The sequence below is a fragment of the Equus quagga genome, chromosome 7 (genome assembly GCF_021613505.1).
Source record: "Equus quagga isolate Etosha38 chromosome 7, UCLA_HA_Equagga_1.0, whole genome shotgun sequence".
In the NCBI taxonomy this organism is placed as follows: Eukaryota; Metazoa; Chordata; class Mammalia; order Perissodactyla; family Equidae; genus Equus; species Equus quagga.
This window is the reverse complement of record NC_060273.1, coordinates 19,050,701-19,068,757: the sequence shown is the minus strand read 5'-3', so window position 1 is coordinate 19,068,757 and position 18,057 is coordinate 19,050,701. Positions and strand designations below refer to the sequence as shown.

General features: G+C 40.0%; 1 protein-coding gene across 10 annotated transcripts in view; it reads right to left on the bottom strand.

The window, feature by feature from the left end:
* TNRC6A (trinucleotide repeat containing adaptor 6A) overlaps positions 1–18,057 on the bottom strand; it is a 101,185-nt gene that overhangs the window by 20,515 nt on the left and 62,613 nt on the right. For 8 of the 10 annotated variants that reach the window (XR_006889304.1, XM_046665722.1, XM_046665728.1 and 5 more), the window contains 12 exons: positions 16,519–16,695; positions 15,189–15,364; positions 14,015–14,047; positions 12,362–12,442; positions 11,756–11,807; positions 6,063–6,205; positions 5,533–5,679; positions 5,230–5,367; positions 4,643–4,771; positions 4,114–4,194; positions 3,649–3,859; positions 797–928 (listed from right to left, as the gene is read on the bottom strand). Coding sequence is in view for 9 of the 10 variants with exons in the window: in XM_046665722.1 (XP_046521678.1) it covers positions 797–928; positions 3,649–3,859; positions 4,114–4,194; positions 4,643–4,771; positions 5,230–5,367; positions 5,533–5,679; positions 6,063–6,205; positions 11,756–11,807; positions 12,362–12,442; positions 14,015–14,047; positions 15,189–15,364; positions 16,519–16,695 (1,500 nt within the window). In the remaining variant the exon portion in view is untranslated. The remainder of the gene's footprint in view (positions 1–796; positions 929–3,648; positions 3,860–4,113; positions 4,195–4,642; positions 4,772–5,229; positions 5,368–5,532; positions 5,680–6,062; positions 6,206–11,755; positions 11,808–12,361; positions 12,443–14,014; positions 14,048–15,188; positions 15,365–16,518; positions 16,696–18,057) is intronic. The other 2 variants (XM_046665723.1, XM_046665727.1) reach the window with 2 other exon arrangements.

Below are 18,057 nucleotides of genomic sequence, written 5' to 3'. Positions count from 1 at the left end.
TAAAGTGTTTCCAGACCTGCCACATCCAGTTCGCTATTCCTGACTCAATCCTCCCATGGATTTCACATTATTATATTATTTGTACTATTATACATATTAACTTTTATAGTACCTACCACAGTGTTCTAAAGCTGTTTACATGCTTATTTTTGCTACCAAACAAGGAGCACCTTCAGGGCACGTATTTTTACTCAATTGTGTACACGTGTGTGTGTGTATATATATATATATATATATATATATGTATTGCAGGTGGCCTGGTACAGTGGTTGGAAAGCAGAAGATATCCCACTAACATTTTCTAGATGAATGGATAATATTAAATAAGATGAAGATGATATTTCTAAAATAAAAATTAATTGATGAGAAGACAATAATATTGAATCTTAGGATTTATGGATAGCAATAAAGAAAATGTGTCAACATACAAGAAACTGATAGAAATCAAATTATTATGGAAGTTTTTAACACCCTACATCAGATTAAACTAAGTAAATGTTAAGTAGAACGTTAGAACAATAAAATCAATTGCAAAAACCTAAATGACCATCAAAAGGGGAATAATTAAAAAATTAAGTGTATAATGTGATCTCTATTTCGTACAATAGCATAATAAAATAAGTTAATTTTGTTTTTTTGTTTTAACTAAGATTTAATAACTAATAAAGCATTTTTTAATAATGAGGAAAGGTTCTATGAGAATTTGGCTTTGAAAATACACATTTAAAATAAAAGCCTAAATTGAGTATTCTACAGATTTTTAAAAAATGGCAAAATGTAAGAATGTATTTTATACCATGTTTGCTGGAGTTTTGATCCAAAGATGTGTTTGCAGAAATGCTGTCCACTGTAGTCCACTTCCTTAGTCTTGACTGTGGCTCTTTAATACTGTTCATATCCATATTTACATTCAAGTTTGAGTTCAAGCCTAAAAATAAAATACTAATTTTAAAAAACACTTCATAAAACATACCACGTTTTCCTTCTGGTACTACAACTTCAATTTTCTAGGTTTTAAATATGTAATTAACATCTTCAATCCTGCCCAATGTCCCTTAATAAATATCACCCTGCAGATGTGGCATAGCCAAATGATTACAGACAAAGGCAAGGCAGGCAGAACAAACATTCTGGGCTCCTGTCCAACGTCATGCAGAAACAAGGTTGGCAGAAAAAGCCAGGACTAGGTTAGCAGAGAGAGCAATACGCAGAAATCTCAAATAGCTATTCTAACACTCAATAAATAATACAACTTTTTCAAACCATAAAACTGGTAATACTATAATTGCATTAACTGTAGAAAAATATTTCTCCATATAATTTTGGTTATTTTTAAATTCCCTGGAAAAATAAGAAAATTTTAAGAAAGCCAGATATTCAAGTTTATCTCTAATAAACTACATCTCTCTAGCTATTTCCTAAGACTACCATGCATGAAGAATCACATATAATCACTTTCAGTTACTATCCTTTGCTTGTAAACAACAATTTTTAACTGGCTGACCAGCCAAAGCATATTGTCATTTAAAAGTAAAAATGTCCTGCTCTAATTATACTTAAACGTGAGACTTCAATATCCCAAGGCACAATTTCCTTGAATTTTGCCCATGGCACACATCAGACTTAGATATTCTCTTTGAAGACGGATGGAAATTTCTATCTTAGATACTACAGTAAAAAAAATTGACCATTAAGCCAATGTTTCTTAAAGTGTGATCCAGGACAACCATCAACATCAGAATCATGTGAGATACTTGTTAAAAATGAGGACTTTTCAGTGGGAACCAGAACTTTAACACACATCCTGGTGGTTCTTATTCTAAAGTTTCAAAACAAATGGTTCTAAATACTTGGGTCTGATGAGAGTCCATGTGATATTAGGTCAGTCAAACTTAAAAACTTTAATAATATGAAATCTCTAATATCATCCCTATTTTTGGAGTGAGCAATTAAATTTGTTGCTCTCTGGACTCATCAATTAGACCCAAGAGTTGGCAATTTTTTTCTGTAACTATTCAGATAGTAAATATCTTGGGCTCTGTGAGCCATACGGTCTCAGTGTCTCTATGCAACTCTACTGCTATGGCACAAAAGCAGCCACAGAAAATATATTAACAAAAGAGCACGTCTGTGTTCCAATAAAACTTTATTTATAAAGTTAGGCAGCCGCCCAAATCTGGCCAATAGGCTGTAGTTTGCCAATGTATGATTTAGACACCCATACTGGTGTTTGCATGGGTCAAGCAGACTTTCTTAATCAGGAAAAAGTATCTCTTGCTATAAAGCCAGCCCGGATAGGAAACCCCATATTTAAAAATTTATCTCCTCACTGGCCCAATTTATATGTCCAGTATGTAGTCAAACAATGTGAGTCACTTCCCTTCACTGGTGAGACCAAAACCTCTCAATGTACTTGGGTATTCTTTTACCACTATACTCTATACTGCTGTCTTTGGGATCAGCTGGTCACCACCAAAAGGCTTCTATGCTATCTATCCGCAGTTGTAACTGATAAAGGAACTGCTTCTGGGAATGTAAAGAGATTGCTAACAATCCCAGGGACTCAAAGTGCAATCTATATCATAGCTGAGAGCCCATGGCAATACCAGGGAGAGCCAAACCATGTATCAGTGCAGCCACAGAGAGAAGCAGGGGCAGGGGCAACAGCAGGCCCCATCCCTGCCTGCAGCCCACAACATGCTAGGTAACTAACCACCTTCAACACAGTTGGGTTAGCAACCAACAAAGCTGGTTTACAAGAAACCATTGTAAAGGAAAAGAGAAAAAGGAAAAGCAAAATGAACAGGGTGTGAACAACCAAGGATCAAAATATAATCAAAGGCACAAGAAGAACAGGGACCTAAGGAAGGAGAAAACACAGAAGCCTGATATTTCTGGAGGGAATAAAAGCCTGGAGACATAATGAAAAAGGAGAAGGGGGAAAGTTATTGCAAATGTGATAAGGGCAATCCTTTCTCTCACTCCCATTGTCTACATTTATACCACTAATCATTTACAAATATTTAGACAAATTAAAATTTCAGGTTCTGAAAACTACAAATGTGACTATTCACAGTTGTTTCCCCAAAGCAGCACTGCTCAAAATTTCTCTGGTGCACTGTTTCTAGTAATTATTTCAGTCCTCTTCCCTTAATATCCTACAATTAAGATATCCAGTTCTTAAAAAAGAAGTATCTTTATTCTAACCCTCTTTCTTTTTTTCTTTTTCTCCCCAAAGCCCCCCAGTACCTAGCTGTGTATTCTAGTTGTAGGTCCTTCTGGCTCTGTTATGTGGGATGCCACCTCAGCATGGCCTGCTAATGGTGCTAGGTCCACGCCCAGGATCTGAACTGGCAAAACCCCGGGCTGCCAAAGCGGAGTGCACGAACTCAACCACTCGGCCACTAACCCGCTTTAAATGAATGCAGAATTTTTGATGGTGTGATTTTCTTGAATGAAGAGAGGCCTTTACTGAACCATGAAGATAGGCTAATTAAACCTAGAAGAGGTATGGCAACTCTCAGAGAGGAAACAGCTGAAGTACCAGCATGGCTTTCATGAGGGAATAGACTGTAAAGGTAAGAGAGAAGGATGTAAGCTTGTGATTACCGAGCATTAGCTGAATGTTTTGGCCAAGGAGAAACCCACCTATAGGGAAGTTGCTGAAAGCATTTATTGGTGATGGCCCTTTTTGCAGCTCGGGTGTAGTGTGGGGCATGACGTTTTCGAGGAAAGACTTCATGGCTGGCTGATGGAGTGACTGCTGCTGAGATGGCGGAGTCTGTTGCTTCACCAACAGGTTTGGATCAAGTTGACGGGATTGTTGCATCATTTGCTGCTGCACACTAAGAGGTCGACCCTTCAAACAACAAAATGGGAAGAACTGTGGAGAAAAAGTCTTTACAGACATATTCCTTTTCATTTCTGAATTCACTTCCTTCTCAGCAGGAAGGTAAACAATCACTGAATATCAGTTAACATGACTTCTGGGCAAACAGAAGACGTAATAAACAATGTTTCATTATATTTTAAATAAAAGCATTTCAAATCTCGTTACAATGAAATTGATATATAAGTTGAGTTTAAGCGTAGCAGGGGACGGATCTGATCTACCTGCTGGTCTTGCTGCTGCCGGTTCCCAGAAGGCACGCTTCTCTGACTCTGCGCCGCCCTTTGCTGCTGCGCTAACAATCGCTAGAAGGAAACATTGCAAAAAGGTCTTCAGTATCACATCATCAGAGAGCAGCATGCTTGAGAGTGACTGTGGCAGATGGACCTACAAGAGCATGACTTCATTGACTCAATGCCATGTCCTGACTCATCTAGTATAATCTCTTCCTTGAACTCTCTGGCCTTCGGCCATTCTGTTGAATTCAGCCTTTTGTTCAATCTAAATTTCCACTTCATCAGGGAAATTTTTCCTGATCATCCTACCCCCCTACCACCCTAGACTTGGCTGGGCTTGAACACATAGCACCTTGCCCTTTGAGTTCACTGTCTGTCTTCACTGATGGACTGTAAGCTCCCTAAGGGCCATGACCATGCCTGTTTTGTCTACTGTAACACTTCCTGCACAGAGTCTAGTGTTTAGCACACACTAGACATTCAAATGTATACTGAGTAGGGCTCTTATCCTACTTACCTGTAACTGGGAGATCTGAGAAAGCTGGTTTAGTTGGGATAGCTGGTTCAGCATGGCTACCTGTTGAGGGCCAAAGAGCGGATTCAGGCCACCGTTGTTTGGTGCATACTTCAGCAATGAAACTGGAACCTTAGGATCACAATGGAAGGTTAATAATGTTTATAAAATAACTCAAACTACTAAATGTACTGTGTATTTCAAATTATCAATTAAACTGTGGACTATTATTTTGGGGGGGAATCATGTTCTTTCTTTGCTTTACTAATTTATTGTTCACATATACTTTCATGGGTTAAGTAAAAGGTGACAGAGATGAATCTTAAATCAGCCAATTTACTTTGCTTTTGTCCTCCTCCTCTCAAGATGTTTTATGGTAGATAACGGTAAATTTTAGATTTAAATTATCTTTGACTCATTTTCTCCACCCTACCTACAGCCTTTTGTAATAATAGCTAATTCAGAATTAGCTGCATCTCAAAGATGCCAATGAATATTACGATGATCAACAAGTCTTCTCATCCAAATATAAAATTATTCGAGGTTCTTTTCCAGGTAAACAGAAGAGAATATAGTCGGAGTTTATTTACCTGAGGGGAGAGTAATGGAGGAGGCACTTGAGCACGGAGATTAGGCTGAGATGAACTAAGAGGTTGTGCTGGAGGCTGCTGCATGCCCCGGGGTTGTGCTGCTGTGTTTCCAACACCAAACATACTGGGATTGCCATTCTACAAAAAGCAAACAACAACAGAATAACAGTGGGATCCTTTAGGGACAAACATTTCATTACTACTCTGTAATACTGACTTAAATACAGTAACTACACATAAGAGAGATTTTATTACTTATACAAATCACTCAACAGAGAGCCTAAAATACACACGCAGACTTACCTGTCTAACAGAATTCAAGTTTTGCATACCCAGCCCTGCTATGGAGCCAAGGGCCTGGTTAGGTAGTGCACTATTTGAAGGGGGAAGCTTCATGCTTTGACTGGACATAAACTGCATGTTTTGGGATTCATCTGCTACAATGCCATCCTGATTGGACAGACAGAAAGATGTGCAACACCAGCCAAGCAAACAAGTGGAAGGGAGAAATCATTGCAGGAACAGAAGAGAGGTCACATGACATTCCAGCATCAACAGGAAACAGGCAGAAAACAGAAGAGATCAGATTAGTGTTAATTCTAGAGCACATAAAAAGAACCAAACACATTTCACAGGATTAAGAAGAAAATATACATACAATTCCTATGCTAAATCGAGACATGGGACAATGAACTACGAATTCAGTAATAGGATTTGGCACTGGATTATAACACTTTATATTAAATGTTGTAAAATATTAATGAGAAAATTATGCTACTAAGTGTATTGGTTTATTAGCCACAGGGGTAAAACAAACAAACACAGACACCTACCTTATCAAAATAAGGACTGCGCTCCATGGAAGACTCTTTGGAAATCTGAGGCCGAGAACCAGGACCTTTCCCGACCGTTCGATTGTAATCACCAATATTTAGGCTATGTTTATCTATCTCCATTCGTTTGTCTTGCAATATTCCTAATAAATTCAGGAGACCATGTTACCAAGTAGGAAGATAATTAACCTAGTTGGTTTCAGATAAATTTACAGCAGAAAGCGAAATACTCACTTCCCAAACTGAAATGACTTCTGCCTTGACAAGGACATGTGAAAAATGCACTTGCATTTAATAAATCTTGCGTTCCTCACAAGTAAAGTTGGGTTTAGCAGATACTGTTATTTTATTGAACCAATTAAATTGAAAATAGGCTAGCAGACAAAAGGTAAGACATCTTTGGTCATCTCTAATCCATTTAATTTTACAATAAAAACATGGTTTCCAGTAACAACAAAAACAGCACCACAACAAACTACCACCACTGTCTAATAGATGCTTACCATGTGCCAGGCACTGTTCTAAATGTGTGTTCTAATTTAATGCTTGTAATTCTACTATTATCAATTCCATTTAGCAGCTGGGGAAACTGGAGAGTAGACAGGCTAACATTTTCCCCTCTCTCACGTCTTGCTCTATCCATTACTCTCCTCATTCTGACTTCTCTGCAAAAAATATGACCTCCTTTCATGGAAACGCCCTATCCTGCAGAATCTTCTTTGCTTGAAACAGTCAGCCCCCAAGCTGCCATCCTACTTCAACAAATCTTTCAAAAGAGGACAATGCTCTCTGTTCCCATATCTTTACCATATGCCCACCTGGCTTTTCTCCTCTCTCCACACCTGAGCCCACTTCTTTCTCTTTCTTCAATGTTGGGATATACGAAGACTTACTCAGTACACTCAAGGTGTCTGTCTTTTGACTCTCTCTCTAAAAACTTATTTCCCTTAGACTTATGCGCTACCAAGGTATCAAGAGTGATTGCCATTGAAGTGACTCAAATACAAACATCTAGTTTACTTTCACTTCTGAGCAAAGTCCCACATCTTTAATTGCCTGCAAAGCATAGCCACTTGAGTGCCCCACTGTCACTTCTAACAGGTGAAACCAAGCACAGGGTCTTTCCCTCTAGATCTTCCTTCATGGGACTTGAAAGTGGCATCTTTATTCTCGCAGTCACAAATCCCTGAAACCTTGGTTTTCAATTTGAAAAAATACCTTTTTTCCCCAGCTCCTTGTTCCTCATTCTCCACATTTTCTCAAATATCTTTGCAATTTCTGTCATTCTTTGAGATGTCTGCTGCTGCTGCCACCACCATAACACTCACATTCACTACCCCCATACCAGGCAAATAGAAAGGAAAAATTTTTAAGGAAAGGATTCTTAAAAGAGGTACCATTTTAAAATGCTGTTGGTTTCTTGAAGTACTTTTGCAGCTATGGGTCAGATATCTGGATAATCCACCTTTTAGTACTTGTAAGAGCTCTCTTTTGAATGTCAATAATCCTTTGCAACTTCTCTTCTGTTCTTTCTCCCTGTTAATGGCACCATTATTCACTGATGCACCCAATCCCGCTATCTTGAACTCTTTTCCTCACTCTCCACATCTAATCCTATAACCAAATCCAGCCAACTCTTCTTCCTAAGTCTCTCTCCAAGCCGTTTTTTCTTGATAATCCACATTATTTATGCCTCTCCAAAAAATATCTTTTAAAAGAGTAGCATGTTACATCTTCTCCACAAACCATTCCTCCAAAACTGCAACCCTTTATAAATGGTCTGAGTGCCAAATGCGGCAGCCTCTCTTAGCCTATCGATCCTCTAAGAAGGTCCTGGCCTAAAGTTACCAATGACTCATCCTAACACCCAGTGTCAAATCCACTCCCTGACAACCATGCTCCTTGCTTCAAATCTCTTTTCTTACTTGGCTTCTGAAAAATTATTCTACTCTAACTTGTCCCACTTCTCCTCAAGATCTTTCCTTAAATGTCATTGTTCCCCCGGGATTTTGTCTTTGGTCCTTTACGACTCTGTGGTCAATGTATTTTTGAGCCTTTACTACCTCCAGTGTCTAATTAGTTACACTTATATCCAATCCTCTCTCTTCTGAGCTCCACACCCAGATTTTCTACTGCTTACTGGACATCACTACATGGTTGTCACAGCAACTTTAAATTCAATATCTTGTCTATCAAACCTGTTACTCCTATTATATTTCTTATCTCAAATAATGGCCAGTTACTGATTTATTCTCTCTCACATCCAAATTCACCCTTTTTGACTGCCTGTGAAAACATCTGGGCTATACATTTTTTTCCTTGCCCCGCTGGCACTAGGCTTTGTCAGTAGAGGGTGCTGGAGAGACACTGAAGGAGGACATTGCTTCCCGGTCTAATATGCACACGTGGCTTTGGCAGTGCTCAGTTTCTCCAGTGCCCTACTCTCGAAGTACAGGGTGGTCAGCAACACTCAGTAGCCAGCTTCTCCCAGCATTCCCACATACCTCCAAACAGATTTGTAGCAGAGTGTCTGGTGGTATCTTTCTCTATGAACAGCTTTTCCCAGCACCCTACAGGGTAGATTTCCAGCAAGTTCCACAAGCACAGTATCACAGCAACTTCTCTGCCATTCAGTGAGCCATGGAGGAGGCAGAGCCTTGTCCTCACAGGAATAGACATATATTCTGGATACAGATTTGTTTTTCCTGCCTGTAAAGCTTCTGCCATCCATGGTCTCACAGAAGCTTTATCCACTGTCATGGCACTCCTCACAGCATTCGTCTGAAGAAGGAACTCAATTCATAGCAAAGGAAGTATAGGAATGGGCTCATGCCCATGGGATTAATTGGTTTTACCACATACACCATCACCCAAAAGCAGCCAGCCAAACTGATAGGTAGAACTGGTTACTGAAGACTCAGTTACTCAGTTACAAATTAAGTTGGGAGACAACATCCAAAAAGGATGAGCTTCTGTCTTACAGGACACAGTAAGTATCTCCCACATTACCAGAATACAGAGGTCTGGGGATCAAAAGGTGAAAGCAGGAGTAGCTTCTCTCACTATTACACCTAATAAGCCACTTGGAGAATTCTTGCTTCCTGTTCCTGCAACTCTGCAAGTTTAGAGATCTTAGTCCTCAAAAGAGAAAATGCTTCCACCAGGAGACACAATAGCTCTGATGAATTAGAAGATGAAAACTGCCAGGTGGACATTTTCCACTTCTTATGCCACTCAACCAACAGGCAAAAACAGGGCTCATCCACTAGCTGGAGAGACTGGTTCTGATTACCAAGGGGTAATTGGTTTCCCGATACAAAATGAAGGCAGTGAGGACTTTGGAAACCAGAGGATTCTCTGGGGACCTCAGAGTAGGTCCATGCCCAGTAGTAAAGGCTAATAAAAAACTACAGCAACCAAAAAAGGCAGGGTGACTGAGGGCTCAAACCCTTCAAGAATGAAAGTTTGGGTCACTCTCCCAGCAAAAGAACCCAGAGGAGCTTAGGTGCTGGCTGAGAGTGGGGCACATATGTATGGGTAGTGAAAGAAGGAAGCCACAGATACCAACGATAGCTTGTGACTAATTACAGAAATGAGGCCAGTGGTAATTTTGCAAGTTTTCTATTGCTTGTTACACGTATGTGTTTATTTGTACAAACCAACCACTTTCTTCTTTCTCATTTTTATTTTATTCACAAGCTGTTGAAAGTTTACTTTACAATTTAGTCTATAAGTAATAAAACTGTAACTGGATTTTAGGGGAAATAATATAGCAGTGATAAATACGATGACTCAGGACAGCGCACCTCCTCATTCTGGTGAGAGGGCAAAAGCTTCCCCACTTGTAAGGAAGAAAGCTGTATCTTGTCAAACAGAAAGATAAAAGAGTTGTTTTGCCATTGAAGTGGAATTGAAATGTGTGTAGAAGGGTACATATGGAAGCTGAGTAGTCAAAGGGGCAGGGTGAACTGCACCAATTACTGACTTACTATCTCTCAGCTCCAAATCCACCCTTGACTGCTCTGTAAAAAAACGGATCTGGACCTTTCACATATTCTTTTCCTTTGCCAGCTGACTGAAGCTTTGTCAGCAGAGGGTGCAGGAGAGACACTATGAGAAGGCTGCGATTCCTGGTTCCAGTGTGCTCTCTCCTGCAGCAGAGGCAGCTTTTCCAGCAGCAGGCTCCTGCAGTGCTCACCTCACCCTGGTGATCAGCCCCTCTGACAGTTTTGTAGCAGAGTGCCTCCAGTGAGGCACCTCCCCTAGAAGGTGGATTTCCTGCAATTCCATGGGGTGGCACCCCAGTGACTTCTCTGCTTCGCAGCGAGCAGAGGCCATGCCCAAGAGGCTGGATCTCAGCCCTGGAGTCACACTGGGTGGGACAGGGGGACTCTTCCTCCGGCATGAGTCTCAGTCCTGAGATTAGCGTCTTCTCCCTAAACTTGTATTCATATATTCTTTAGAGTTTTCTTTAGCTCTTACTAGCCAATCCCTCACTACTCTAATAATTCTTTATATTTATATTAAACTTTCCTTGTTCAAATTACTGTGTAACAGTTTCTCTCTCCTGCCTGGACTCAGACTAATAGAATAATACCACCACCTACTAAAGTGTCCAGGCAAGAAAGCTGGAATCATCTTTATCACATCCACCCCCTTATCTTCCATAACAAACTAGTTCAAACTGGTTATCAACTTTCGTTGATTCTAAATTTCTGTATCGGCTCTGAATTAGATTCTTCCCACCTACTGTCTTAGTTTAGAGCTTTGAAAATTCTTATGGGCTACTGCAACAAATCTCTAACTGGTTTTGCTGTTTAGTAACTTTTTGTCTGTCCTCTGCTGCCAATGTTTCTGTCCTAAAATATCTTCAATCTATAGCCATAATTTTTCTAAAACATAAATCCAAATCATGACATTCTCCTGCTTAAAATCCTTTAATCTCATACTTTCACAATGAAGTTCAAAACCCCAGCTCCTCAATGATTTAGCACCTACCTAGTTTTGTTGTTTTTGTTTTTTGGGTGTTTTTTGCTTTATCTCCCCAAACCCCCCTAGTACATAGTTGCACCTCTTAGTTGTGGGTCCTCCTAGTTGTGGCATGTGGGATGCCACCTCAGCATGGCCTGATGAGCAGTGCCATGTCCGTGCCCAGGATCCGAACCAGCAAAACCCCAGGCTGCTGAAGCAGAGCGCACAAACTCAACCACTAGGCCACAGGGCCGGCCCCAGCACCTACCTAGTTTTCTAACATCTTTGCCTAGGTGAAGTTTTTACCATCACCGCAACCAATTTATATTTCTTCTTCCATTACATGGGACTACTTGACATTTCTCCAATATGGTTTAAGATGGCTCTGTCGTATATCAGGGCCTTTTGTATATACTGGTTCCCTAAATTAAGAAGACTGTAATACCAAGCCCGGATAACACATTCTTGTTAGGACTAGATTTGAGGTAATCACAGACTAATATCACCACTGCCTTAGATTTGCACTGTGATTTGCATTGCAAGGGCATATCAACCCAGATAATTGCCACATTCTAGTATATGCTGGAGAGCACAGGAATACTGCAACAGGAACCCACGGCTCCCCTCTCCTGGACATGTCAGTGCTCCTTTAGTAGGATCATGTCACAGATATGTTTGGCCTTCAATGACGAATATGAACTCAAACCGATTTAATTTCTTACCTCCAGAAAGGTCCATCTTATTGCTCTGTACATTTTCTTCTGGTGAGTCTCTCTGAGGTAAGAAAAAGCAGCATGTTAGCAGACCTTAATTAATAAAAATAAATTAAAAATGAAGAGTTTTACTTTATTTCATTTGTGAAATTAAGGTGGATCATGAAACTTGATTTTTCACTGCCTTATATAATAAAAAAACTATATGAGATAAATGGTTTTTGTTGTTTTTTGCTTTTTTGTTTTGCTGAGAAACACTGGCCCTGAGCTAACATCTGTGCCCACCTTCCTCTGCTTCATATATGGGATGCCACCACAGAAAGGCTTGATGAGCAATGTGCAGGTCCGTGCCCAGGATCCAAACCTGTGAACCCTAGTCCGCTGAAGAGCACGAGAACTTAACTGCTACACCACTGGGCTGGCCCCATGATCAATGTTTTTAGCTAAAACTATAAAAATATAAAAGGCTTCACAGCCAATTTTACTCTAACCTCAGCATATTCATAAGAACTCAAAGATAAAGAATAATTTGTTAAGAAAACAAAAAATTGAAATTAGGATAAATTTATAGACCACCATTAAAAGGAGAAGGGGCTGCTAGGAAAACGCACTTACCGAAAAACTGATATTTGAAAACTGTTTAACAAACGGATTTATCCATGCTTCTTCTTGTTTGTTTCCACCTTTCATCATTCCCTTTGTAAAATAAAAGAGCAGAAAGATGCCATGGCCATCTCTATTTATCTGGGCATAGTGATGGATTAATAAAACTTCAAGACAATTCCCAACTCTCATTTTTAGCCAATAATTTCCCCTCCAACCAATTCTTATCAGAGTTGCTAACAATTAAAAATCAACTTATTTGATTTTCAACTTCCTTTGCTCCAGTCCTCTGGTATAGCTGTAATGTACAGAGAAATCTCTAAAGGCAAGCAGTCAGAAGGAAAAGATAGACGCAAAGGGCCTCAATGACCCACAAAAAGAAAAAAGGTCCTCTGAATAATAGAAAACTGTTCATCAGACAGTTTCCAATTTACAAAGGGACTGTGTTCTAAAAGATTGATTATAATTTGGATTTACAGAATTCTCACACCAAACCAAAGTAAAAATAGTTATTAGGTTCTCAGGCTAGTCCAAAGAAACCAATTTAACCCAAAATTTAATTACACTATGTGAAAAACACGTATGTTTCCATATGAAAAAGTATCTTAAAATTTTCATCTGTGTTGCCAAGAACACAATATCCCCAGCAGCAGCTGAAGCTGGGATTCCTCCAACCTGGTGTTGGCTTTCTGTGGCTGGCTGGGGTATGGGCGGTACAGAAGCTACTTTGAGACCTGAGTGGAGCGAATGACTGGCCCATGATTGGCGGTCTGGGAGATGGGAAGGCTGGAAGCCACAGAGACCAAGGTTTCCCACTAATGTAAAGATCACAGGACCATTCTCATTCTGCTGCCTTCATTTCCCTTTCCCATTGCTACTAACTGTTCCTTCTGACTGTGGAACAGAACACAGCTTCATAATTCCCCCTCTAAATGCAGGTCTCTGAAGCAAGCACCTAACCCTTTCCAAGGTATCTGAAGTCGTCTTTGATTCCTTTTCCTCTTTCATCCCCATCCCCAAGCCTAACTGGCTGCCAAGGCCTTCTATCTCTTCCTTTCCAAAATGTCTCTCAAACCAGTCCCTTTCACTATATATCCATTCTTGCTTCCCACTTCAGGCCCTCCCTTCCAGTCTGAAGGAATGCAGAAACTTCCTAACTGAGATCTCTAACTCTGGTCTCTCCTCTGTTCCAGTTTATGTTTCATACTACCTTTGGTTAGCTTTCTTTGAAGAATCAATTTAAAAAACAAAACTGATGTTGCCTTCTATTCAATTTTACTGGCTCCATATTTTACACAGAATAAAGCTCAAATTCTTTGGCATGGTACTGAAAACACTTTACAATCTGCTCTTAATCTGACTACAGAGCCAGATCTCGTCACCTCTGTCCACAAATTCTATATCTTAGCTATGTCAGTTACTATTTTCCTTAACACATCCCACCCCCAGGCATCTTTCACATTCAAGCTGATACTCCTTAGAGCTCTCCTAATGCCCCAAACGACTAGACTCTGAAGATGTAACTTATATCTTAGCGTTTTTTTGAACCCCCAGCACCAAGCACAGTACCTGGCACACAGCAGAAGCTAAATAAATGTTTGCAGTTGCTTTCTAAAAGATTTTTACTAGTAGAAACAAAAGAGAAAGAGTAAAAAGGCTACACACCCTTTCCCTCCTCCTTTTTTTGCCACTCAGACCCTGTAAGGAAAGACAAAGTCACAAAACAGCATGGTCCAGTGGGAAGAACACAGGGTTTGGAATTGGAAGGCCTAAACTTAAGTCCTTACTCTGTCACTTACTAGTTATGCAACTTTGGGCAAGTCACCACCTTTTCCAGTCTCAAATTCCTCATCAGTATTCTACCTCAGAGGATTATGAGGATCAAATGGTTCATGTAAAATATGGGAAAGCACTTCATAAGCTACATGGCGAGGCAATAGGCAAATGAAAAAACTTAAAAATGAAAATGGCAGGTCCCAGACTTAGAATCCCAGGAGTAAAAGGGAGGGACCCCAGCAGTCAGCTAATTGAACTAAGGTCCCCAAAAAGTAATCGTTCCCAAATAGGGTGGGGAGGGTGTATTAGCATCACCTGGGGGACTAGGCACTGATTTTGAAAATGGTCCTCAGGAGACTCAGACACCAGCATCCAACACCACCTCTGAAGAACCAGTGCTCTAAATCAGTGGTTCTCAAACCTGGCTCTGCACCAGAAACATTTGGGAAGCTTGTTTAAGACAATAAATGCGGTCCAATTTCCAAACTACAGTAGGTCTGGGGTACGGGAAGCTATACTTTTAACAATGCCATATGATTCTGATGTAGAGCCAGGTTTGGAAATATTTGCCCACATATAAAAGCAAAACTAATTTGGCTCATTCCTAGGGATTTTTGTCACAGGACCTTTTGGGATGGGGAAGGGACAAGGATGAGGGATGAATAAGGAAGACAGTGACTGGGTGAACGGGAGGTTGGGGACTCGAGGTAGGAGATGGAATGGGAGATGAATTGGCAGTGGGATGGAAAGAGTCCAACATGGAGATTTGCCCTTCTCTTCATCCTCACCACTGCAGGCACCACTCTGGGGTGAGGGGTTGTCCCAGGTAGCACTGGTGGAGGGGGAGGAGGAGAGAAATCCCAAGCTGTAGCAGTGGGGAGAAAGGAAGTTCCTGTGGTCTTATGTTTTTCTAGGTGGCTGCCCACACAAGAGGCTATACCTAAGTTGGGGACTGCCTGGACTGTACTGATTGTCATAAATGGGCAGGCAGAACGTTAATTTTCTATGGGTAAACTACCTTTGGAATTTAAAGTTTCAAGGGCTTTGCCCTTGAAATGTTTACCTTCGATGACATTTTCTTTGTATATGGTGGCCAATTTAAAGATGAGTTAAGCTCTTGAGATGAATTACTATTCCACATTCCAATTTCTACATCCTCTTCCTCTTCCCAGCCAGTGGGGCGATTTCCAGGCAATGGCATATCATCACCACACCAGCCATCTTGCATAGATTTTGGCCCTGATTGTGGATTTGTGATACAAAGAAAAACATACTTCAATAAAACCATTCTTTCTGGAGGATGAGCACACATCAAGGTGACATAGGTGGGGAGAAAGCACCTAAAAAACTTTTATTTCTTTTCCCAAATTTGCAGGGCAGGAATGTACGCCATATACTGAGTTAAAGGCTCCATTAAACAAGAATTTATTTTTTTTATTTTTTATTTTTTTTTAAGATTTTTTATTTTTTTTCCTTTTTCTCCCCAAAGCCCCCCGGTACATAGTTGTATATTTTTCGTTGTGGGTCCTTCTAGTTGTGGCATGTGGGACGCTGCCTCAGCGTGGTTTGATGAGCAGTGCCATGTCCGCGCCCAGGATTCGAACCAACGAAACACTGGGCCGCCTGCAGCGGAGCGTGCGAACTTAACCACTCAGCCACGGGGCCAGCCCCAAACAAGAATTTATTTTTATTAAAAATCTGAATAAAACATCTATGCCTCTACAAATAAGAGCACTGGACAATGGTGGCATTCTTGTCTGTACTCACTGAATCTGCATGGTGAAGCAGAGGACAAAGAAGATGGATGACATTTAAAAGAATTCATTTTGATACATATTTTCAAGGAGAGTGGCCAAAAATTATTGCATACCATAAGCAGAAAGTATTTTATCTCTACACTTGGTCTTTGTAGATGGGATACTCTATAGGAATTCCAATCTATGGGATAGTGATAATGTTCATCTGAATATCAGGGGTCCTTCCTGAACTTTGCTCATTTTCTATACAACATTCTGGGAATCATCTGGAACCTTAGAAAGACAGTTTGGATATGTGTCCCCATGACTATTATATTCATTCTCTCATGTTGGACAGAATGAAAGTTGCTTGACTATTTCCAGATAATCTAATTTGGCAAAATATAATTTAGACTTGGTGAAGTATATGCAAATCATTAATACTTACAGTTCTAAGAAAAATGAGGACAGGAAAATTCAGAAAGATAAAAGAGCAAACCATGTATGTTCTAAATCGAAAGAGCCAAACAGTAAATATCATCTAGTATGATGATACATGGATACACTATCAATGATATAAAGATTATTCAATTACTTATAGTCAATGGGAGATCACCACTGCTACAAAATAGCTACCAGAGATTATCAATAACTTACCAGATTTGCTTAACGCTTGTGGACCAACAGAGCTGGAGCCCCATGTGGATGTGCTGGATGCCGCAGCAATGGGTTCCCCCCAGCTGGGACCACTGTCTATGGGTTTACCCCATGCTGAAGTACCATTATCCACAGTTGTGGCTGGAGTAGAAGGCTCCCCCCAGGGCTCACCCCAGCCTTTAGGAAAGTGTGGGAAAAGAAGTCATCAGCACACGGAAGGGAGGTAAGTGGAATAAGACGCAATAGGGAACAAAAGATGAGGAACTTCACATTTATGTATTAAATAATGACGCTGTGATGGGCCAAAAAGATGACATCTGTTTTATGTAAAGAAGACAAACCATTTCTCATTATTTAACTATTTAACTATATGGTGTGAATATTTTTTTCACCTCTTCCTTCTTTTCTTCCTTTGTTAGTAACCCTTGGGGATTTCTACTTCTTCCTTTGTTGTTGTTGCTTTTTTTTAAAGATTGGCACCTGAGCTTACGACTGTCGCCAATCTTTTTTTTTTTTCTTCTTCTTCTCTCTCAAAGCCCCCCAATACACAGTTGTATATTCTAGTTGTGAGGGTCTCTGGTTGTGTTATGTGGGACACTGCCTCAGCATGGCTTGATAAGCAGTGCCATGTCTGCACCCAGGATCTGAAGCAGCAAAACTCTGGGCAGCTGAAGTGGAGTGTGCAAACTTAACCACTTGGCCACGCCCCCCCCCCCCCCCCCCTTCATAACTGCCCTCTGGGTGTACAGCAGATTCTTTTGGATAACCTTAATTATGGTAAAGTCATCTTCCTTTGAAGATGAATTTAATTCCTAAAAAAACCAAGTCATTCTGAGCCAAACCTAGTGATTTAAAGCAGGTGATCAAGCTGGGTAATAGTGTATGTATAAAATTTTTATCAGAAGTGCAACCTTTTTATATCACTGTTCTGGAAAAACAATGAACTACAAGACTAAGAATAGTTAGGCGTCCTATTTTTATACATGCTGGGCAAAATCTCTTAAAAATTTTGAAGTATTAGATTGTCCAAAGCAAAGGAAATCAAAGCCAGAAACATTGTTTAAAAGAACCAAAACAGCCTTCCCCTTAGATATATACCTGTTTCTTCTAAGAATTAAACCTAAATTAATACAACAAACTATACTCGGGAAGAAAACTAGGTGCTAAAAGGTTAGTTCATGAAAACACTCCTATCTCTATGTCCAGTGGGGTTACTGGTCAATAGAACCCCCATTAACAAAGACAATGCATTCCAATGACACTTAATGAAAATGTCATTGTCAAGATAATTTGCAGAGATAGGAATTAGTTCCTTGTTATAAGAGGAAAGTGGAACATATTAGAAAGATATTGTCAAATGTTTTAAGCACATACATGCTGTATCTAAAAGATTTGGATTTCATGCCTTAAATCCCTTCTAAGGCCAAACATAGTACCTACTATTTAGAGAGTATTATACTTACATACTTCTTTTATCTATGGGGGGTATTTTAGTCACAATAATAAAACCAAAAAGTAATGGCTGGACTCAGAAGAACT